Source organism: Hipposideros armiger, unplaced genomic scaffold, assembly GCF_001890085.2.
Source record: "Hipposideros armiger isolate ML-2016 unplaced genomic scaffold, ASM189008v1 scaffold_613, whole genome shotgun sequence".
Lineage (NCBI taxonomy): Eukaryota > Metazoa > Chordata > Mammalia > Chiroptera > Hipposideridae > Hipposideros > Hipposideros armiger.
In genome coordinates, this window is record NW_017731963.1 from 607,355 (window position 1) to 632,077 (window position 24,723).

The 24,723-nt window shown below is 41.3% G+C and overlaps 1 protein-coding gene across 3 annotated transcripts in view; it reads right to left on the reverse strand.

Annotated features, from left to right (window-relative positions):
* RPRD1B (regulation of nuclear pre-mRNA domain containing 1B) overlaps positions 1-24,723 on the reverse strand; it is a 50,137-nt gene that overhangs the window by 7,063 nt on the left and 18,351 nt on the right. For 2 of the 3 annotated variants that reach the window (XM_019625079.1, XM_019625077.1), the window contains exons 4-6: positions 21,541-21,653; positions 19,602-19,728; positions 13,716-13,891 (exon numbers count right to left, since the gene is read on the reverse strand). In XM_019625079.1, coding sequence (XP_019480624.1) covers positions 13,716-13,891; positions 19,602-19,728; positions 21,541-21,653 — 416 coding nt within the window. Of the gene's footprint in view, positions 1-4,287; positions 4,428-13,715; positions 13,892-19,601; positions 19,729-21,540; positions 21,654-24,723 lie in introns of those variants that run through there. The other variant, XM_019625078.1, reaches the window with a different exon arrangement.

Here is a 24,723-nt window from a genome sequence, read left to right on the forward strand (position 1 = left end):
AAGAAATGATGTGGGGCCTGGCTGAGCGGCTCAGTTGGTTAAGAGTTGGCTTAAGAGCGTGAGCTCTGAGCCGTCGGTTCGATTCCCACATGGGCCAGTGACACTGCGCCCAAGCTGAGTTGCCGCTGAGCTGCCAACAGGTGGCAGGATGGCTCAGCTGGTGACAGCACGTGCTCCTAACAACAAGACTGCCTGTTCGATGGTGGGCTACGCCTGCCTGCAACTAAGACTGAACTCAGCACCTTGAGCTGAGCTGTCACCCAGATGGCTCAGTGGATAGAGCGTGCGCTCTTAACAACAAGGCTGCTGGTTCAACTCCAGCATGGGATGGTAGCTATGCCCACCTGCAACTAAGATTGAACAGAGCACCTTGAGCTTAGAGGCCACGAGCTGCCAACAGAAAGCCAGATGGCGACTGGACTGGAGCTAAGCTAGCTGTGCCCTCCACAACTAAAATTGAAGAACAACTTGGCTCGTCCCCTTCCCCAGTTCCCCAATTAAAAAAAAGAAAAAAAAAGAAATGTACGTAGAAAACAGCCTGAGAAATGGGCAAATAGTTTCATCCTCCATCATGACAACGCTCCGTGTTACATATCACTTCTGGTACGGCAATTTCTGTCAAATAAAAACATTACAGTGTGTTCTCATCCACCTTATTTATCAGATCTGGCACCATGCGACTACTGGCTCTTCCCAAAGTCAAAATGACCATGAAAGGTAAACATTTTGAATCGATTCAGGACATCGAGGCAGCCACGACAGCACAACTCAAGACACTCACAAACGAAGACTTCCAGAACTGCTTCAAAAAGTGGTAAGAATGATGGGATAAGTGTTAAAAGCGAGGGGGTGTGTTTTGAGGGGGATTAATGGCAATGTGTCTTTTACTGTAATAATTTTTTTTAAATTTAAATATTCACCGTATTGTTTGATCACACCTCGAATGTCATTATACATTTGTCCAAATCTGCAGAATGTACAATACCGATGTGAACCCTAATGTAAATTATGGACTTTGGATCATTATAATGTGTCAGTGTAGGCCCACCCACAGTGACAAATGTACCCCTCTGGTGGGGAATGCTGATAGCGGGGGGGGGGGGACTATACATGTGTGGGGTAGGGTAGGGGGTACATGGGACATCTCTACCTTCCTCTTAAGTTTGCTGTGAACCTAAAACTGTTCTAAAAAAAAAATCAAAAAAAGCCTAAAAAACAACAACAACAACTTATGGGCCAAGAGTATTAAATGCATCAGCAAGGGTGAGTAGGTATATACTCTGAATATCTAAATACAGGTAAAGGCTGCTTTTAAAACGGTTAAAACAGGTACCTACCCAACTGGGACAACTGAATGACCTAGCTTAGAATCCACAGCAAGCTCTGACTAGGTCAAACTCAAACTAGAGTAATTTTATGGTCCCCTAAATAGATTCAGTAGTAACTGACTTTAATCATCCCCCCCACCCCCTTTTTAAAACAGATTCAGCTTTTTCCCAAATGAAGTTATCTGTAAATACTGCCATGGACCAACAAAAAGATTAAAGAGTGAATCCAATCAAAACCATCCCCCAAATACACCTCCAGCCTTCACTTGCCTCCCAGCTCTCCCCGGTCTGAGGCTCCCTCAGTAAGGTGACGGCACTCCCTCAGTAGCTGTCTTTCCAGTTATTCTCTTTGGTTCTGCACAGGTTAAGGAGACAGATCCAGAGAAATCCAAGAATCCTTTTTCTCAACCTCCCAGCCTGCCTTCTGCCAAGTGCGGCCCACAAGCTCTGCGGCTACAAGGTTCCAAACTGTGTTCTCAGAAACCCGTCCTCAGAAGAAATCCAGGCTTCTTTGCACGATATCACTAAAACCAACTTCAATGTGGTGAGACCCATTCAAATTCTTTTGACTCATTTAAGTGTGCTGCATCCAACAATCTCTTTAGTACACAAGTGCCACTCAGGCAGAGGAAAGATGTGATAATACGGTGACACGGGCTTTTAAAAAATTCCTTACACTTATGTGCAACAGAGCACTGAGCCTTTAATCTCACACTCACGCCACCCGGCCTGGTATAGGAATTCACGAGACCGAGGCCTGCCCGATTTGTACCAGCAGGATGACAGGCTGCAGCGCCCCTGCTCATCGCGCTTCTCCCTAACGCCTGATTCATCTCCACCACAGCTCACATGGCTCTTTTTTGTCCTCCCATCTTCAGACACCTGCCTTTCCTCCACTACCAATCTTAGGCAAGGGAAGACAAGGCAAACCCAAACAGTCCTGTTGCCGTTCCTTTCCTGCTCATGCGTAATTTATACTGGGGTGGTGGCAGAGGTGAGGGGTTGAGCTGCAACCTCCATTTGGCTACTTCCTGCAGCAAATTCTACCTCACTGCAGAGAGGCCACGGGGATGCAGGAAACAGGTAAGTGTTCTACCCGACTTCTGCTGTACCCTGTTTCCAGATCCGGGAGGGGGAGGGGGAGGTGGACCCCTGTGCTAAACTGCCTGGGTTCATTTGCCTGCGGAGAAATGTTTAAAACGTAGAGTTTATAAAGGCCCACTGTGTAGTTCTGAGAGAATGCCTCAGATTTATGTTCCTGGCCAAGCTTTGGAATCTTGCCTCACAAAGTTGCAAGAGAAAATGTCTCCAACGTGCCGCTGCTTCCTGCGGGTGCAGCTGACTGGAACACAGACCATCACGGAGCGTCCAGACAACTGGCTGAAAGGAGCGAGGCTTACACATTCTTTGCCTTTTTTGGTTAGAGCAGTAAGCCAGACCTGATATGCTGCAGATGAGCTCTGGGATAAGAGGGGTAAAAATGACAGGCGCTGACATTGCAATGACCTTTCTGCAGGAATTTCATTTTCAAAACAAACAAAATCACAAGCATTTCCTCTAGCAACTCATGTAAGAAATACTGATCAAAATGTAAACATTGTCAAGCCTACATTTTTCTTGCTAAGAAGTATTTACATAAGAAAAATTATGTTAGAAATAACACCACAGGCAGGGGCTTGACTTGTCAATACAAGATTTCCAGCATCAAGACTCAGGTTTCCCTTTGTCTTGCCAATTGTGCTATAAGACATATGATATATAAACATCACCCACTGCTCGGCTACTCCCAATTAAGACTCATCAGGGTTGTTACGCATGAAGCCCTCTATGAGGAACCCTGTTTTAAAGGTGACCTGTGCCTCACTGAATTGCAGTCAAAGAACTGCTTCATCGCATGAAGGATGTGAGCACCCAGCAGAAAGGGGAAGCTGCCTTTCACACCCTGTTATCTAACATGCCCACTCAGCCCCCCTCATCCTGCCAGGGAGCTGTCCTTTCACCACTAAGGCTCATGGGATCTACACTCAGAAATCGCAACTTCTACTTAAATCACAACGTACTTATTTTCTTTCTTTTATTTTTTAGAGAAAATACAATATATAAATCTTTGGACTGAAAATAAGAATGCCGCTTCTAATTTTCCTTCAAGGATCTATGTGGGAAGAAAAAAAACCATCGCTGACCCGCACCTCTCCCCCAGCCAGCTCCATGCTCCCCTATGCCTTAGTGGCAGCTGCGACATTTCAAAATTATCCATTCTGGGGTGTCACTGCAAGGCTGGAGCTGCTCAGTAAGACGTTGGGGAAGACACATGGAAAAGAGGAAGCTGTGGCTTCAACTCTGGTGTTCAGGGCCTCTCCGCTCCATCACCAAAACCAGTAATAAAGTTACACACAGAGTATTTCCCAGAAGGAAAAACGATAAAATGGCTACAACAAGAACGATGTTCTCAGAGCAATCCAACCATCCACTGGAGGAATCCAGTGGGGATGGGCTTCTTAAGCCCAAAATCATACCATTAGCAACGCGTTTTCAGGGCACTTCCTCCTCCCCAGACGGCCCTTACACCGCAAGGTTTAAGGGAGCTTATGCTGCCACCACAAAACCCCCGACAGGGATTTGCAGGAGCAAGGGGAGAAGAATAAAAAGTCAGTGTTTACACATAAGTAAGCTAATAAAAATAAAATCCATTTTAGGGCTGGGCAAATTTTCAAACCTTAATTATAAAGCTAAATATTTACAGTGTAACAGATATCCATTATATGCTTTAAGAGACTTCTTTAAAAATGCGCCTGGGGCCTTCAAAATGCTCATGTTATTTATGCAATGGGTCCCTCATTATATAAAACCGGAATACTGAAGTACAAAGAAGAACTACTCACTATTTATATAATCAGCTCTATTTTATTTTTAAGTTAACTGACAAAAATGTAAGCTTTCTGCAAGTAACAAAACCTCACAAACTGGCTCCCGTAAGGTCCACTTGAATGGAAAACTAGGTTACTGATGTTGTGAAGACAAACATCAAAGGTGCAGACCTTTCCAACGTTTCTCCTTTGGAGCCAGATACTGATAGAGTCAAGCGTTCCTGGAAGGCAGCTGAGAAACAAAGGGTAGAAAGGAAAAGGGCAGTTTTCACACAAAGCAATTTTAAGCAATGTTGACTATAATTTTAAGTGCTAGACGGTTGCTAGATGGTCTGCCTGGGCAGGGCAGCCTGTAGGTTACTGCACTGCATTTGGATACGGCTCCCTACAAGCAACAAAAAGACTTCAATTCCTTTGCATTAGCAAACAAAAAAGGAGGGAGGTCGCTGTGGTAGAATAGTCAGAAAATCCAAGTTCAAATCCTACTCTACCACTTGCCTGCTCGGGGGACATGACTTCACCTGGCTGGGCTTAGTGTCCTTATGTCAGACAGGAATGGGAACAATGCGTACACCATGGAGTGGCTGTGAGACTGGAACAAGACCAGGCGCTTACTATTCAATGTGAATTAGTAGATCAGAGGGGAGAAGAACAATTACCACCCCCCCATGTTTATTATTTTATGAGCACTATTTAATCTTCCTGATTTATATGTTAAGAGAAGACATGCAGAACTGAAGAAAAAGAGAATTATTAATGGGATTCAAAGGATTCGAGTATGTCCTGAAAATTTAGCATATTTACTAGAAGCTGTCTTGAGAAAATGAAAGGGCCCTGACCTCCAAGATGGGGGAAAAGTCAAAGAATTTTATGAACGTCCTCAACTTGGAAAGAGCCCCCATCAAATGTATACAGTTGACCCTTGAACATGGGCGTTAGGTGTGCCAACATCTTGAGCAGTCAAAAACCTGCGTGTAACTTCTGACCCCACCCCCACCCTACCCCCAAACTTAACCAGTCTACCTGTTGTGTCCATGGGGGATTGGTTCCAGGACTCTCTGCAGATGCTCAAGTCCCTTCTATAAAATGGCACAGAACAGTGCACATAGTAGGCCCTCAACATCCATGGATTCCCAACTGTGAGACCAAAAACACTGTTTTGATCCCGCAGTTGGCTGAACCACAGATGTAAAACCTATCCACGGAGAGGGCCAACTGTATAGTTATTGAAAAAAACCCCAAGTGTAAGTGGACCCACGCAGTTCAAACCCGTGTTGTTCAAGGATCAACTATACTCTGACCTAGCCTGGCGATGACCGAGCGGCAACCATATCTGCTACCTGGGATCAGGATGCTGTGCCAGGGGTAGGGTTAGTGATGAAAGAGTGACGATACAGATAGGATTTTATGATCTGGTCAGAGAAATAACCAAGTAACTCATAAACAGAATGACAAACTACACAGTGCTCGGAAGGACAAAGATAGGGAGCTATGACAGTACATGTGGGGCATGGAAGAGAAAGTCCTGGCTTTATTACGGGGTAGAAATGGTAATGGGGTGTCAGGGAAATACTGTTTGACTTGGGATACAAATGATGAATGGGAATCAAGTAGGGATAATCGGTGGGAGGTAAAGGGGGAAGAGAGGATAGCACATATAAAGCCAGAGACAAAAAGGCCAGCACAGACAACACGCAATGGAACACGCACGGCAGGGGATACATGGCTGATGACGTCAGCAGGGGCCAAGTTATGGGGCATATGTGGCGGGGGAGCGGGGAGAGAGCATGCAAGGATTTGGGCCTATATTCCAGGAGCAATGAGAAGCCATTTAAATGTTTAGGCAGATGCTCAGGGCTACATCTGAAAACATCACAGGGCTGCCATGCAAAGGATGGATGAGAAGGACACCTTCAACCCGGGAAGATTTCTTGCGCGGAAAGGAAAGTCAATTGGCCTTGAGGACCACACCAAAGATAAAAGGCTGCCAGGACCACCGGCCTCAACAGAAAGCACAAAGAGTCTGGAATAGACAGTGCAGATCCTCATTGCTGAATCTTAACTGGGGTAAATGGTATCTTTATAGGGATAACTCCTAGTAAGTCTGTCCCCCACAGAATAGAAACTGTGGGCCAAACAGAAGACAGAAGGACGTGGTAAAGCACCAAGTCGACAGCTGGCTGGTATCACCACTTCTTCACATGGAGCATGCCCACGTTGGGAGCTCAGGGACTGTTTGCAGAAGTTTCATTTTGGACTCCTGATTATGACCGTGCACATGTCTGCCCCAACCATGGAAGACGACTCTTCCTGACCTTATTTCAAATTTCACATTTTATAGAGAGGAAAGTGAAGTCAAAGACGTAATTTCTGAGACTGCAAAGTCCACCACAATCCATTTTACTTTCTTCAAAGACCACAACTTGAAGTGGGGGCAGAAGGCCCACTTTAATATTATAGTACAGGCATACCTCCCAGATATTTCGGGTTGGGTTCCAGACCACAATAAAATGAGTCATCATCTTTTTGCTGGTGGAGGGTCTTGCCTTCGATTTGTATAAAATGTAACATCTGTGAAGTGCAATAAATGGAAGTGCAATAAAACAAGGTATGCCTGTAGAAGGAACATTTATAAAGACTAAAAATAGATCTTTGCTCAAAATAACATGTACCCACTGGGTCAAATAGACACTTAGACACTAGAGTTCAAATTTCTGTAAGCTGAACTCTGCTCTCAAAGTTATGCTTACTCCAGTCCATGTTATAATAAGAAGTATCTGTTATTGTTCCACAACTGTTTCAAATGTAAACAGATATTTTAAAACCCAGGAGAGCCCCATTTGTATAATTAATCTATTCAGTGTTCATTCCTTCATAAAACAAAGATTAGTCTTTAATTTGTAGAGATATTTATCTATCTTCTGTCTGTCTGCCTACAAAACTCAGTGAAATGCTAGACTGCTTAAGATGCTTTGGAAGAAAATAAGAATTCCTAAGGCAAGGATGCATTCTGGTGACAAAGACCTTGAATGTATATGACCTTCAGCGTATGTAAGACAGGCAGATATCTGTACATACACACAGAATCCATTTTTTGAAATTTACAGGAAAGATCATCAAAATACTGAAAGTTGGCCCAAAGTAAAAATGAAAAAAAAAAAGAAACACAAATGCTTAATAAAAATAATCATTGAATAGCCAACCACAGGTCTTCAAGCAGCCATTTAAAATGTTTCTAAAGTTTCTGTTAATAAGGGGAAATGATCAAGAAACAAACAAACAAAAAAAGCATGACAGAAAACTATGATCATTTTAATTTTAAAATAGGAGGAAAAATAAAAAAATATGCCAAAATTAAAAGGAGTTGTCTCTAGGTAGTGAGGTTCTGATTTTTTTCCTTTATACTTATTTCCTAGGTTTCCTATGATGTGTTTCTTTTATAATGAGAAAAAAGAAATAAAGAACTGAGAATATTAGTTGAGCAAGAATGAATGTTCTGACAGATAAGCCCAGTGACAAGGGGCCCAGATGCTGTTTTCACTTAACATGTATATGTGCTTTATAAATATAGAAAATTAGTGCTACATACACCAGCTAAAATTCAGTGGAGCTATTTCAGAAAGTAGGAGGAATCATCAAAAGTTGGGCTATACGTATGAAAACAAAGCTATGGCTAAAAGTATGGGATTCTAGCTGGGAGAGCCTTGAAATCATGTCATTTTCCAATGTGAAGTTTCAAATGTCAGCGAACCATGCCCTTAGATCACCAGGTATGTGAAGTGCACTATGATGATTATAATGTGGCATTTTTTTTTTCCTGGAGTGAGGAGGTGAATAAATACCAAAGGTTTCACATTGTGAAACAGAAAGAATACACACACATATCTACACACATGCATCTTGATGCTGCAGCTACAAATCTGGCCTGAGCTCTCAGGGTCAGCAGAGACTGACATGAATGATAGGAATCCAAGGATCCAACCTACAGTCGCTATACTCCATATTGCTCACAGAAACACACAACTCAAGAAAAGCCCCCACCTACTGGAGGGAAACCTGGAAAAAAGAGCATTAAAGCAGGGATAAAACAAGCAGTGAGCAAGCCACGCATGGCCTGCTATGTGGGGAAGGGTGTGAGTGCAAGCTCCCCATGATCACCTGACCAGTATAAGCAGACTGACCTTTTTAACAACTGTTCCAACAGCCCATGGTGCTGATAGCACAGCGTAGGGAGGAAAGAATTATACGCTAAGGAAGGGCAGTGAGTGCAGAGGACTGGTGGGCAGGTGGGGCCAAACTAGGCAGAGCTGTGAGAGGCAGCTCTAAACAAGGATTCTTAGTTCCTCCTAGAGTCAGGAGATCGGGGTTCTGGTCCTCACTGATTTCCTCTGTGACCTTAAATTGCTCATAGAAGCCCTGAGCTTTGTTTTCTCATTTAAAATGAGGATTAGATCACCCGCTCCCATCTGCTCTTAATGGACAATGAGACAGTGGCTTTGATCATCATGGGGGAAGGGGAGAATTTACTTCAAAGTAGACTCTCTATCTCCACCTATTGCCTATCCCATTATTGAAATGAATGCTTTTAACCATCTGCACCCTGCAGGGAGGTGGAGAATGCTGCCAAAAACAACAGATGGCCATCACTTTGGTTTAGTACTCCCTCAGCTATAGCCAAAGAATTTCTCAAGTTGTTATAACCAAATTACAAACAGAAATATGAAGAGTCACACGGCAATGTTGGATTCTGGGCCATTTCCCCTCCCCAGCTGTGTTGTCTGAACTAGAAGACTCTATTCCTGAGTATTCATTACAGTCAAGGGGGAGGTACAAGCTGGGGAAAAACAGCAGCAGTTGCAAGTTCAATGAGCCAATCCTCCCCTCCCTTACCTCAAAGCAAGAACATGCAAAGTTACAGCGAGCAGGGTACTTAGAACCTTGGTGGCAGAGTGGGTACTCTCAAACTGAAGGCATTATTCTTGGAGGTCACTCTGGAATGCATCATGCAACCACTTGAATCCCCCTATATAAGATGTCACTTCACCAAAACAAGGTTCTTGGGGATTGCTGAAATGATTCATGTAGGCTGTCCTCCTGCTGTTGACCTTATGGAATCAAATTTGAAAGAAACAAAACCACAACAAACAAAAACACAAGCCTGATGGAAAGTTATCAGATGTCTGCCTTGGATTCTATTCCTGGTCTGTGGCTAACTTCCTTCTCTGGGTGGTCTTGAGTTTCTTTATCAATTTGGAAGTCAGACTATACAATCTCTCAAGTTCCATTCTGCTCTGTTAAAGGCTTTATCTAGACATCCAGGCCTCTATGTGCCACTCTGCAGAGTGAAGTTGGCTGTCACATGGCTGTGCCCTAATAACTTCATTGAGCACAAATACATACATACCCATTACCTTCTCAAAGTGGGGGTAACCACTGCCTACTGAAAGGCAACCCTAATACTTATGACACCTAAACAGAACCTCTGTAATGTGAAATGCATCAGTGAGTGGTACTCTAGCATGCTTTTTAAAATCCTGCAGCAGAAATTAAAGATTTTAAAAAATGAGAAGAAATCCCATGTTCATGGATAAGACTGTTAAGATGTTATGAGTCCTCAAAACAATCTACAGATTCAGTGCAATTCCTAATCAAAATTCCAACAGACTTTTTGCAGAAGTGGAAAAGGTGATCCCCAAATTCATATGGAATTGCAAGAGGCCTCCTGATAGCCAAAACAATATTAAAAAAGAAGAACAAAGTTTGTGGACTCACATTTTCCAATCTTAAAACTTAATGTAAAGCTATAGTGACCAGCATACGATAGACATATAGATCAATGGAATAGGACAGAGTCCAAAAATAAACTCATACACCTCTGGCCGGTTGATTTTTTTGGCAAAAGTGGCAAGCATTCAGTGAGGAAAAGAATAGTCTCTTCAACAAATGGTGCTGGGGCAACTGGATAGCCACATGCAAAGATGAGCTGGTTCCCTATCTCACACCATATACAAAAATCAACTCGAAATGTACCAATGACCTAAATGTAAAAGCTAAAACTATAAAACCCCTAGAAGAAAATACATGAGTAAATCTTCATGATCTAGGATTTGGCAATGGATTCTTAAATGTGACACGAAAACACGAGAAACAAAAGAAAAAAAACAAGATACTGGAACTTACCAAAATTCAAAACTTATGTGCGTCAAGGGCATTTTTAAGAAAGTGGTAAGATACAGCATGGGAGAAAATATTTACAAATCCTATATCTGACAAGAGTCTATTACCTAAAATATATACAAAACTCTTGCAATTGAACAACAACAAAATAAACCACCTAATTCAAAAAATGGGCAAAGGTCTTTTAGAGACATTTCTCAGAAAGAGATATACAACAAGCACATGCAAAGATGCTCAATCACTAATCATTAGAAAAATGCAAATCAAAACCGCATGAGATACCACTTCCTATCCACTAGGACGGCTAAGATTAAAAAAAAAAGACAAACAATAATAAGTGTTGGAGAGGATGGGGAGAAGCTGGAGCTCCCACACACTGCTAGTGAGAATGCAACATGATGCACCTGCTGTGGGAGACAGTTACGCGGTTCCTCAAATAGTTGAACACAGAATTACCATATGACTCTGATTCCATTCCTAGGCATACATATACCCACGAGAAATAGTAACATTTGTCCATGCAAAAAACTTGTACACAAGTGTTTATAGCAGCATTACTCTTAATGGCCAAAAGGTGGAAATAACCTAAATGTCCATCAGTAGATGAATGAATAGACAAATTGTTGCATATCCATATAATGGACAATTTAGCCATAACAGGAATGAAGTATTGACACATGCTGCAATGTGGATGAACCTCAAAAAACATGCTAAGTTAAAGGAGCCAGACATAATTTATGAAATGTCCAGCACAGGCAAATCCATACAGACAGAAAGCAGACTGGTGGTTGTCAGGGGTGAGAGGAGCGGGGCATAGGGAGTGACTGGTTAATGGGCATGAGGTTTTCTTTTGGTGTGATGAAATGTGAAATGCTTTGGAATTTCATACAAGTGGTGGCTGCACAATACTATAAATGTCCAAAATGTCACTGAAATACATCGACTTTAAAATGGTTACTTTTAATGGTCTGTAAATTTGTCAATTAAAAAAAAAATCTGCAGATAAAACACTTTTCAAGCAACTTAAGAAAAAACTCCTATATAGAAAAAGATTAGATCAAGTGCTGAATTTCACTCACAAAATATTTATAAACTTAAAGAAAACTAATGAGTTAAGGAATTGGAACTTTGAGATAACAGACTCTCAAACAAATAATTACATTTCCAAAGTTCTAAGAATTCCATGTATTTACACATGTATTTATACAGTGAAGGCAACAAAAGGATTAAAAAAATAAAAGCACAGTTCATTAGCATTTTGGCATGACAGTTTTAAAACAAGGATGGGTAGTGTTAAAAAAAAAAGAATGCTAAAAAAATAGTATCGTTTATGCACTATCCTCATCAATAAGAGACTCTTGGAGGATTTAGAAGAATTCAAAGTAATAATGTATCTTTCAATTGGCACACACTAACATGTTTTACCATCACCATAAGGAGATACCAAAATAAGACCAGTCTATTATGGGATGTGAGAGAAAAATCTTAGATTCTAGAGAGCAGACTGTTCACATTTTTAGCAAGCATAAAGAATGAACTAAAGCCATATCTCAACATCTTATGTTGTATCTAGTCATTTGCTTTTTCACATGCAGCAAATTTAGCTCCATTTTTATAAAAAATGATTTTGCTCAAGTGGCTGAGAGACATGGTTTGGGACAAGAACCCTGAGTTCAGCATCTGTACTTTCCATTGCTTTGATTCTTAAGCCACAGAACTCCAATGCCTAGGTGAGTCGGGAATCTGGGCTGGAAAGCTACAGAAAAGACACAAATCTCTGATCATCTCTCTACTTTAATGACCTCTCATGGCATCTAGCCAACCACTGGTTCTATAAATGCTATAGGGAGGAAAGTGCAAAAGTAAGGCAGGCAAAGGAATAAAGAGTTAATCCACTCTACCAACCCAATCTCCTTCTCAAAGACTCTGATCTCTATGGTTGCTTGCCACATTCCACCCAACAGCTGCTCATGATAATCAATGTCTGACAGATCAGAGAAAACCCTTAATGTGTCGCCAAGGGGCAGTTCAACAGATGGCATGGTGACTTACAACCAGAATCATTAATTACACTCTCTTATTAGTCCCGGGGCACAGTGCTAAAAATGCTTCCTCAGTGAAAGACGAGCATTTCAGATAAATGACCGTCTGGTACTGCCTGTGAAGCTCCCTTTAGGATTTTTGGTCAGTGTTGATTTCTAAATCTAAGCCATGCTATTTTTACAGCCGTTTACCGTAGTCCACTTTCAAGCTGGCTAGGAATAGGAAGTTCTCAATACCACTACCCATCATCGCTCCCATAACCCACTGCAGGTAAGGATATGATAAAAAGTGCCCATCATTCATTTCCCCCCTCAAGTCAGATAACTGTGTTCAGAGGCAAACACAATAATCTCAGCCACAGGACCAGCTCCATTTTCCTTCCGGCGGTGCCAGAGAACAGTGCTTCCTGAGTGCAGGACGGGGCAGGGGGACTATCCCCTCCCTCATCTACTCTGGGGTCTCTTGTAATGTGATTAGTTCAACTCAAAACTGTACCTGCCTCCCAAACCACTGGCTGCAACTCTTCTCCAAGTCTCTTTTTAGAAAAAGAAGGGCAGAGATTCCTGAAAAGGAAGCCCAGCAGCCTGCAGCAAGCAAGCAAAAGTTCCCCAATGTCCACCCTGCTGGCTTTGTCATCCAGAGGGACAAGGCACTGGTGTTAAACACCACCTTCTCAATTAACAAGCCAAACAAACGCAGGGCCAGGATCTAGCTCTGAAGCTCCTCCCCAAGGGCATTCACACTCAAGTCAACTCAGGGTAGAAATTAGTTCCTTCTCAACAGTCTGAGAACTGGGCTCCTATAAACATGGCTGAACTTGTAGAGTCGACTGCAGACGGCTTGCAGGCAGACTGCTTATTGGCTTTAGCGGGGATACACGTCAGAAATACATCTCAATACAATCCAAAAGAAAGACATTTTTAAGTATTTCCCAAATACTACCAAATAAAGAGTCTTTGGTTTTGCTGACCTCCTATTCTTTTTTGTACCTCAATCTATAATTGTTTTTTGTGGGTTTTTTTAATGTAAGTTCAAACTAAAGCATTATTAAGATCCTAAATGCTGTGATTTAAAAGTTCATTGTTTGTTCCCTGCATTCTGATTTTCTTTCTCAGATTATAAAAATGTGACTTCGATTTTCAATTATGTTCAAATCATTGCAATATCTGATGGATGTTCTCATTTCATGAATTTTTAAAAGACAAAAAAACATGTTAATTAAGGCAGAACAAAAACCTTCTATTGTAGACTGCAGGAAAGGAAACCTGGGGAGTCTAGGTCTGCCTTGCAATGTACTCACTTCTAGTTTTTTCTCCTTTTCTGACAAAACATCTTTCTGGTTCTGGGTATACTCCACCAACATCCGAGCCAGCTGGCGCCGGTCTTCAAGTTCCGCTGCCAGGCGCCCGTTATATTCTGCTAGTAACAGACATGCTTCATCTACCGTTTTTGAAAGACGTTCAGCTGCCTCTTTGTCTAAGCACAAATGAGACCAAAAAATAGAGACAATAGACAAATCACACAATATGCAAACATTTCTGGGGAGGCCATCAGTTTCTCTCCCAAAGTACAGAGGCCAAGGATAAGCCTGAACCTGTGGACCAAAAAAATGGACTGGCTGACTGCAAACTCCACAGGCACCCCATCTTGCAGATGAGACAGGCCATTTCTGAGTTAACTGAAGTGAGGCAACTGTACAAGGAAGGAAATCTGGCAAAAATTTCTAAATGCCTATTCCTGCCAAAGCTCTACAAATGAAACAAACAGAAAGAAATATTAAAGGTCATACATGAAATAATTTTTCCTGGTCTCTGAGAATTTCAAAAGTGCTTTCATTCATATTATTTTCTTAAGTATTATCTGAACATTCCTTTGAAATACAAAAGACAAGCACTATATGAAATACAAAAGCAGGCATTCATTTCTTGGGTGTGGAAACTAAAAAAAAAAAAAACCAACAAAAAACCCCACCACACAACAGATTTGATAGCAGGTGGTTAGCTAAGGAGCTGGGACTCAAAACCAGGTCTCTACATTGGACCAAAGGACCCTACCTCTTAAACTCTTCAAGCCTTGAACATGGGTATGAGCTTTTTCTTTTGTTCAGCAAAATATCAGATCTGATAAAACAGAGGCTTTCAAATGCTTCTAAACATGACCCACACTAAGAAATACACTTTATATATATATACACACACACACATATGAAAATAAAAGAAATAGAAGTTTCATAAAACAATATCCTTACTATATGCAAGATGTTCTATCTGGTATTCCATTAAAAAAAAATATATGTTGGTCATTACCTAACAGACTGATTTCATGTCCAATTGATGGGTTGCAACTCATTGTTTGGGGAAAAAAAACTATGCTGAAGTATCGATGTATTCTCAGAGAGAAGTGATAAAAAAGGCTCAAAAGTGGGAAATGAGAAAAGAGACAAAAGGATGATTTATATTTAAAAGAACAGATATAATTAATTACACTTGGGCGGTGGTGAGATTAGAACTTTAAATATGTATACCTCATTTTTAAAAGGTCTTTAAGGATCAAAAGAGTAGATGGGTGTTTTGAATCAGCGCACCAGAGACTCCAGTAGTTCTATGGGACAAACTAAAAGTGAGTTACAGTGATACAGACATGTTGCCACTATTATAGGCTGTCAGAGGTGAGAGACCTCAGCATTCTCATAGGGAATTGTGAATTATGAATTCCCAACATGGTGTCTCTGGCAAACAGTTGGTCTGGCTTGTAGATGCCTTCTTAACATGACTATTGAGAGATGATAGTTGAGGGAGTCCAATTAGGCCTGATGCCTAAGATCAGGCACTTCCACCCTCTTCAAGGACAGGGAAACAAAAAGATGTTCTTGGTGAAAGAGGAGTGAGACAAACAGAACACAAAGGAAAGAGACAGACTCAGTCAGCGAGGGAAGACAGGACAGCGAGACATTCTTCTGGATCGGTGGTCCAGTCTGGGAATGAGCTGCTGGGGTGGTAAGGCTGGTTTTAGCTTTGTCATTGCTTAACTATACAATTTTTTAAAACAATGTTTAATTCATTAAGATGTTTAAATACATGTGGCAAAAAATAGCCAGGAAAATACAAATATTTAAGATTCAAAAAAAAAAAATCAATTCTCACCCTCTAAGAACTTGTATAACGGAGATAATTCATTCACACAAATAACTATAACCCAGAAAAATAACTTGCACAAGTTTTGAGCTATAGAAAAAATGCAATCAAAATGTAGCAGCGAGATGCTCACTTCAGAGAACTTACCTGCGGTGGTCCTCAGGTGCTCTGCCCTCCCTGTTAGAGGAGTGGCTGTGTGCCTTGCAGCCAGCCCTCTACTCATGCACAGGCATCCCGTTCCCTCTTGCTTACTCCAGATTCTGTTTCTGCACTTGTCCCCTGTGGTTCCCCATGCCTCACCAACTTCTCTCCTCCTCTCCTGAAGCACTACCATCAGCATACAAACATGCTCTTCTAGCTTCGGACCACATGTTACCCCCCAATTAATGCTCCACTTCCCTGCTCCCTTTACAGCAGAACTCCTCAAGGGAGTCGTCTATACTCCTTGTAGATGAGTACCCATCTTCGCTCCTCCATTGTCACTAAACCCAATCCAATCACAGACTTTTATAGCTGTCAATCCTCTGCTCAATGAGCTTAACAGATATTTGGGCTCCTCAGTGTGCCCGGCACTGTTCTAGGCTCTCAGAGACAGCAGGGAATGCAACTGACAAAACCAAAACCCTCTCTGCCCCCGTTTATATTCTCAGGTAGAAAAGAGAAACAATATACTATATTTTACTCATTTATCAGCTGAAGATAAGAACGCCAGAGAAAATAAGGCAGAGAAGAAAAAAACAAGGCGGGGGCAGGTAAGAACTGCAATTTTAAATAAGGTGGTCCAGGTAGGCTTCCCTGAGATGATATATGATATGTAAACCAGAGCCTGAAGGAAGTTAGAGAAATATCTGGGGAACATCATGTGACTATCTGGGGAAGATCACTCCAAGCAGAGGTAACAGCAAGAACAAAGGCCCTAGGAGCGGAGAGTGTCTGTTGGCAAGAAGTCCATATGACTGGAGCAGTGAGCAAGAGCAAAGTAGAAAGTCTATGCAGTAACAGGGGCCAAACTGTAGAGGCCACTCGCTGCAAGGTGGGTTTTTATTCTAGGTGACTGGGGGAGCCAATGGGGCAGACAAGATCCCACTTCCATTTTCACGTTCACTCTGCTCACTGTTGAGAACAGAATGATGGCTGGGGATGGAGGACAAGGAAGAAGCAGGGAGACCAGGTAGGAGGAATCGCTAATCCCAGTGAAGATGGTGGTTGATTCCACCAGGTGGTAGCAATGTGGGTGGTGAAAAGGTGTCAGACACTGACTGGGGTTCCAATCAACAAGAATGATGAGGGGACCATTTAGTAAGCTAGGAAAGACCTTGAGAGAAACAGGATTTGGAGGGGAAATCAGATTTGGTTTGAGGCAGTTTTAAGTTTGAAAGGTCAACTGAGATTCAAATATGTAACAATGAGTAGGAGGTTGGATGTAAGGGTCTCAAGGTCAAGACAGAGGTTAACATTAGATATGTAAATTAGGGATCATTAGCATTTAAAAAACTTAAAGTAATCAAACTGGATGAGCCCAACATCTTCAGGCAGTGAATCTAGCTAGAAAAGAGGGCAAAGTACTCAACATTAAGAGGTCAAGAAGTGAAGAGACCAGCAGAGGAGAATGAAAAGACAGAGCCAGAGAGGAGAAAACCTGGAATACAGGGTCCTGGTTTCCTACAGCTGCTGTAACAAACTGCCATAAATTTAGTGGCTTAAAACAACACAAATGTATTAACGTTTACTATTGTGGCCCCTTCCATTTTCAAAGTGTATCATTCCAACTTCTGCTTCCATAGTCCTGTCTCCTTCTCTGGCTCTTGCCTTCCTACCTCCCTCTTATAAGGACCCTGTGATTACATTGGGCCCACCGGAACAGTCCAGGACAAGCTCCCCACTCAAGAGCCTTCATTTAATCACACCTGCAAAGTCCCTCTTACCATGTCAGATAATATATTCACAGGTTCTGGGAATCAGGATGTAGACATTTTGGGGGGATTATTTTTCTGTCTACCACACCAAGTAAGTAAGTATTTCCCGGAAAAAGAAAAGATCAACTGGGCCAAATGTTACTGAGGTCAACTTTAGATGACCTCAAGTTAAGATTGGGCAAAATATTCACCATTGAATTTAGCAACACAAAAGTCATCAGCAACAATGATAGGAGCAGTTTCAGTCAAGTATACTCAGAAGAAAATGAGAGGAGGGGAAATGGAGACAGATGAGCACACGTAATATATCGATATTTAGGATGTTTTGCTATAATGAATAGAGAAATGAGGCGGTAGCTAGAGGAAGATGCAGGTCAAAAAAGCATTTTTTTCCCCACACAGGAAAGAAAATACATGTTTTTACACTGCGGATAAATGATCCAGAAGAGGGGAAAACTAGGAGATACAGGAGAAAAGAGGAGATCTGGAGAAAGAACAGATCTAACAAACAGGTAGAGGGGCTGGTTTAGAAAACAGCATGTTCATCCACACAAAGAGGAAGAAGTCAGCCAATGTGTGTTGTTTTCTTTAGTCACATTCAGCTGTGCAGATCCAAGACATAAACAGATGAAAAGCTAGATTTAAAAATGGTGGTTGCCAGGAGCTGGGGGTGTGGGTGGGGGGGTAGTTATTTAATGAGTATAGAGTTCCAGTTTTGCAAGATGAAAAGAGTTCTGGTAATTGGTTGCACAACAGCGTGAGTGTACTTAATACTTCTGAACTGTACACTTAAGATTATAAAGATCCTAGCTGAATAAAGAAGAAAATGAGGACATAAGGGGAGTGAAGGCTGGGAAATGGTGAAAGGATCAATAGGCTGTCAGATCCAGCAGGGCTTCATTGTTGGAGCTGGGGGAGTGGAGGGAGTGAGCTGGAACGCTTCTTGTACGATTTGGAAGGCCTCATGTGGTTCTCTCCAACTAAGCACACTCCTGCCTGAAGGTCTTGACTATACTGTTCCCTCTGCCTGGGGCCACTTTCCCCCCTCAGATAACTGTGCCCAGTTTCCTGATTTGGGTGGGGCCTCTGATGAATGATCACCTTATCAGAAAGGCCATCCTGGAACCACCTACCTTTACAATAGTACCTCCTTCCATTATCTCCACCCCCACACCACTGCTTTACTTCTTTTTGGCACTTAACCCATGAGGGGACGTGGATGGGATACCCAGAGCGTTTGCCACACAGCGTGCCTCAAATATTTATTGAATGCAGGAAATATTTCATGAGCAACTTTGGTTTTCTTTAAATGAATATGGAGGAAGCTTGTGAAGCTGCCAAGTCAAGGGACTGGAGGGGAAAAATGGTAGCCCTTGGAAGAGACTGGAAGGAAAGATCTGAGCTTTTGTAATGGCAAGAACATAGGCTTTGCAGCCTAGGTTGGAATCCCAAGATGCACTACTCGTGTGACCTTGGGCAAGACCCCTAACATCTCAAAGCCCCAATTTCCTCCTTGGGATATACATTCAGCGATCTCAAAAGATTATCTATCACAAAGAGTAGAAAGAAGTATTATGTGGCACAGAGCATACTCTACAAGTATTAGTTTATGATTCATCCCTTCCTTTTCATTTCCCATTCATAAAGAGAGAATAATGTCAACTGCTTCTTCCTGTTTCATTGGTGGTGAAAGGCAAAATGACACGACTAACAATACATACCTGAGTTTTCGGCATGGAAGGCACTATTATCTATGGGGTGTGTCAGTGTGCAGTGTATAAATCACATAGCACTGAATTTTATTGTTTGTTTTAATAAGAGGGTCATGAGTGTAAAGCCTTCCCCTCTTAGCACCTCCGCGTGCACAGTGTGCACTGTGTTCCCCCTTCTTTAGAGTGCCGTAAGTTGTGGCACGCCAGCATTTCTGCAATAATTCCTAGAATCACTATGCAAGCTTGTACTTTTCCAGCAGCTTCACTGTTCAGCCTGTGAGTTATGTTTGCAAATCCCAAGATGGCAGAGCACCTAATACCAAATGAAGAGTCTACACCTGCAGACATAAGCATGTCCTAGGGTTTGATGCATTAGGGGTATGTACCCCTTCCCTCATCCTTCATCCAAATGCTACCTTCTCACCTGTTATTTTTTCTAAGAGAGAAACATCTTGCACTTCCTGGGGCAAAGAAGCAATTTTCTGTCGGACGGTAGCATCCCCTGAGGCAGCATTTTCCAGGTCCTGTAAAGCTTTGATTAGTTCCTCAGTCTGTATAATAAAACACAAACAACACTATCCATTATGACATATGGTGTTGAAAAGAAAATTAGCTGGAGTTAAATGAGGTGGAGGAAAATTTTTTAAATGATCATTCCTGACATTTAACAAAACATTGTTCTTAGTCCCAGAGCTTACACCAAAGACAATGATATGGAGGCTAAGAGAATGTACAAAGTTAATTTTTCTAAGTCTATGGCAGAACATGAATAAAACTTTACATAATTCTTTTAAAAACTGTTTTAAAGAGCATTTTTGGGCAACTTAAAAAATGGTGTCTGTTTAGCATTGCTCAGTATCAAATGATGCATGATTTCTAGTATAGAATGGTCTCCAGTATATAATAAAGGTCTACATATCAGATGTTTAACAACTGTGTTGACTGATTAAATGAAATGACAAACATGACATTTTCGTTGTTGTTGTTGTTGTTGTTGTTGTTTTTCCCTTTAGCTGAGCCATCCTGCTACCTGTTGGCAGCTCAGCGGCTGCTCAGCTCGGGCTGGACTCGAACTGCTGTTGCTCAGAGCTCAAACTCTTGAGCGAGCTCTTAACCAACTGAGCCACTCGGCCGGCCCAAACATGACATTTTCAATTTTGGCAGCCGCTCCCAAAATTGTGTCAAATTAATTAATACAAACAAATGGGTGAAAAAAACAACAAGAGCAAATTAAGAATGCATACTCTAGATACCAAAAGGGGGTTTTAAATGATCAGAAAACAGAATGCTGACAGGTTAGTCAGGCCATGTGACCTAGTAGTAACTGACCACGTAGACAGATGGTAGTCAGGTTATCCTGAAAGTGGATAATTCAGGCTATTCTCTTCAAAGTTTTCAAATGCAAAGATACATGGCTTAACATTGCTTTCATTTAACCCCAGTCTAATTCAACACTTTAACATAACACAAATCACATACTTCTTATTTACAAAGGCCTTAAACACCCATGTGTAATAAAGTAAAGCTGTTTTAGGCAGTATAACTCACGGGCTTTGAAGTCAGACCCAGATTCAAATTAGGATATTGGGCAGGTTACTTAATCTGTCTCCCTGAACTTCACTCTCTTTGACTGTAAAGAGATAGATAGATAGATATAGATACAGTAAAACCTTGGATTGCGAGTAACACAGTTTGCGAGTGTTCAAAGACGAGCAAACATTACTGATACATTTTAACGTGGTAAATGAGTGATGTCTTGCTATACAAGTAGTTTGTTTCTGGAACAAATTATGCTCGCAAACCCAGGTATTACTGTAGACAGACAGCTAGCTAACTAAAATGAACCAACCCCACAGGGTTCATGAGCTAACTTATATAAAGAGCCAAACAATGCAAATATATGATTAAAAACTCCGTTTTACTATTTAAATAGGTTACAGTGTAGCAAATCTGCTATTGCCACACAGACTGTCCTTAGAAACTCATGAGTTGTTTACTTAAAAGAATCAACCATGGTATTGGAGACAAGAGATTGCAGAGGTCTTTTGAATGTCTTTGTAACATTATCTACCCTTTCACCAAAATTTATTTTTTTGAGAATATTTTCAACGTCTAAGAGTAAAAAAAAGGCAAGTCCAGGTATACTATAAAACATCAATCCATGCCAGCGTCCTGGCAGGCAAAGACCAAGTCAAGCTCCCTGACTGGCCAGCCTCACTGGGGGGATCTTGCACCCAGTACCGAGAGCTACCCTGTGGTGATTCCATACTATTGGTCACCGGCGCCACCTTGTGGCCATCATCTCCAACAAGCGGTCACTTCAATAAGCCATTCTGCCCAATTCTCTGGGGGTCAAAACATACCAGCAGGGGTCCTGCTGAGGGATCTTGGGGAGAGTAGCTTCCAGGGTAGTCGTCATCCTCCTCCTCTTGTATCTGCTGAAAAGTTCGTTTCAGAGATTTCTTCTCCTCTGTTGCTAGAGGAAAGAAAAAAGTGACAAATTTGGGTCACCATAGCCTGTATAGGAAGAATCAAATGCTATGCACAAATGGGTCACATGTAAAAAAAAGGGCAGGAGGGATGTACATTTCCAGAGATAGCTTGACATTAACCTTTATGCCAGTTCTTTTAAAATGGTGGTAGTTCTATTAATACATTACTGAAAAGAGTAAAAATGGCCTTAGTCTGTCACTTCAGATTGACTCACTGGAAAAATACTACCGAAAACAAGCACTGAAAAGTGAAACTTACCAAACACACACATTTCATTAAGAAACCTCATTATCTTAAAAAATAAATAAATAAAGTTAACAGGAAAAGTAAAATGGTAAGAAACCTATCAGACAATATAATGAAGCAATCCGATGTGTGTGAAGGTTTAGAGAGAATATACTGTGTATAAATGAGATTCTTTACACTTTCCAGGGTAAGTTCAGGAAATAAACAGTAGCAAGAAATCCATCAATAAAATTGCGTCAAAAGCTCTAAAAACAAATAGCCTTTAAACTATCCCATTGAAAACAAAACAGTATTACCTTAAAATTAAAAGTAATCATTGAGAAATATGATTGATATCACTGGGAAAATTATTTAAGTTTCCATTTTTAAATTAACCACTTTTGAGACTAACAGGTTACATTTTTAATTATCTGTAGCTAATGCTTTTAAATTATGATAGATGTGTTAATTCCAAAATCATTTCTTTTGCATCAAATTGAACAATACAAAATAAATGCCAAACAACCGTCGGACATAAATCTAAATGATAAATTTAGGTTTGGAAAGTAAAGGAACAACTGGACACCTAACATGTGCCAGGCATTGCAATAATTTAATCCTTCCAACAATTCTAAGGTGTAATATTTCCATTTTACAGGTGAGAAAATGAAGACCCAGGGAAGTTAAATAACTCCTTTAAAGGTATAACTGCAAAATCTGTGCTCTTTCCACTGCCGTCAAATTACTCAGCGCCACACAATTATCCTCCCATTTGTCAAATGAGGGGTCACCATGCTCCTGCCTCAGAACTCTGTGTTATACACAGAATGTACGCTTCCTGCTTAATTAAATATTTTCTTCTAGAACCAAGGATGTAGTTCCTGTTTTCTACCTTACACATTAACTGACTAAACTGTTTGATGTGAAAGCCAAGTCAGTATCGTGGGTTTTATTTTTTCTTAATGTTTTGTCTGTTCTAAAAAAAACAAACCCATGTGCAATACAGGCAGCCCTCACTTTGCAGTTTTATTATGCAGATTTATTACCATGGTTAAACGACACAATTCCTCACCAACATAGTTCAAATTTCGGTTACCATGGCATATTAACTACAAGTAACTGCATAAAGAACAAGCTTCGCTACTAATTTCAGTCCACAAATCAGTCTGTAAATAAGAAAAATGCATCATGATGGGCAACCACATCACTTCTTTCTAGGTCAGTGACTGGTCACCGCACATCTGTTATTCCGTTCCCACACCGACAGAAAAGTATTGTTGTGGTGTCTCCCAGTGATCAAATCCACACGACATTTTATAAAAACGAATAATCAAAATAGGGGACTGACTGACAAAGATGAAAGAGCCACAAGGAAACTACAGCTAAAACAATGCTGGGAATGAAATCGAAACAGACCATCAATGGCATTGCAGGGGAAACAGCTGGCTGTGGGAACACGGGCACCGCCACGCCCTTCTAGAGACTCTTGACAAGCCAGAGGAACTCAGGGAAGACCACCTTATTAACATGAATGAAGAAAGTTGTTGTGATGAAAAGGGCGACAATGTCCCAGAGAAAGTGATGCTGACAAAAACCTTCATGTTAAAGGAACTCACAGAGAACTTTCATGACACTGAAAGCACAAAGGAGAAAATGCTGGGAGCTGACTCAAACTTAGAAAGGGGTATGACAATTCACTAAGAAAAGATACTTGCTCCATATCTGAATTTATATAAACAAGCAAGCTTTGTTCAAACCACTCTTGAAAAGTTTGTTAGAAAGAAATACACATGTTAATGGTCAATGTTTCTAACTTTATGTTACAGAATGCTAGATAGTTATACTATCTTTTTTGTTTCACTATGCATTTGCAATCAACAGTGAGGTTTGAATTCTCCGACAAAATATGTTAGTCACAGAACAATTGTAAATGTCCCCATTGGTTATTAAGATCACTGTGTGGTTTCAGCTTGCATGGCCAGTTTTACAGTCCTGTGCTAGTATGCAAAGCAAGGACTGCTAATTTTTAAAACAAAATCTATTAGGATATAATTTACATATGAAACATCTAGCAGTACTTTGCCCACAGTAGCTGTAGTGTGTGGTGTGACCCACGTAGACATTTAGTCACTACAGCATCAAAATGGCCATGTGAGGAATGGACACAAGAATGGAAGTACAAGAACAAAAAATTTTTTATTGTTTTGTTCACTTCCAAACACCTAGAGGAGCGCTCAATAGCTAATTGTTAAATACACTAAAGAAGGCAGAAAAAAATTATACAACTCGAGTCCTTCAGTTTTTGAGCTCTCACAGACATTATAAAAACCGCACATCACTAAATACCACAGCGCACTCAGAATCACTGAATTTAGGCACTGGAAAGCCTTGGTAAGCCTCTTTGCTATCCTCACCTCATTGTTCATGAGACTATCAAGGCCCAAGCTATAGTCTGTCCTAAGTCAAGAGAGCTCATTAGTCTAAGTCTGGGTCCTACAGCCAGTTATCTGCCTCCTTGCCTGGATTTCCTTTCACCACTTCGTGCTGCCACTCACTTGGAGACTCTCACAAGGCTAAAATCAAAATGATGCAAATAACTTTAGGGCCATTTCTGTCCTTTGCCATTCTGATGGAAGAGGGTGTAAATGGAGGTAACCATTGCCACCCTCCTTTTCCACTTCTCACCTATCCACTTGGAGGACCAGCTGGAAATGAATTATGTATCACTTCCCCCAGTGGGCTCCTCCTTTCCTGAGCTACCTATTTCCATTATGAATACTTCCACTGGCTGCATCTTCCAAGTACAATGCCATGGAGATGACCAGGAT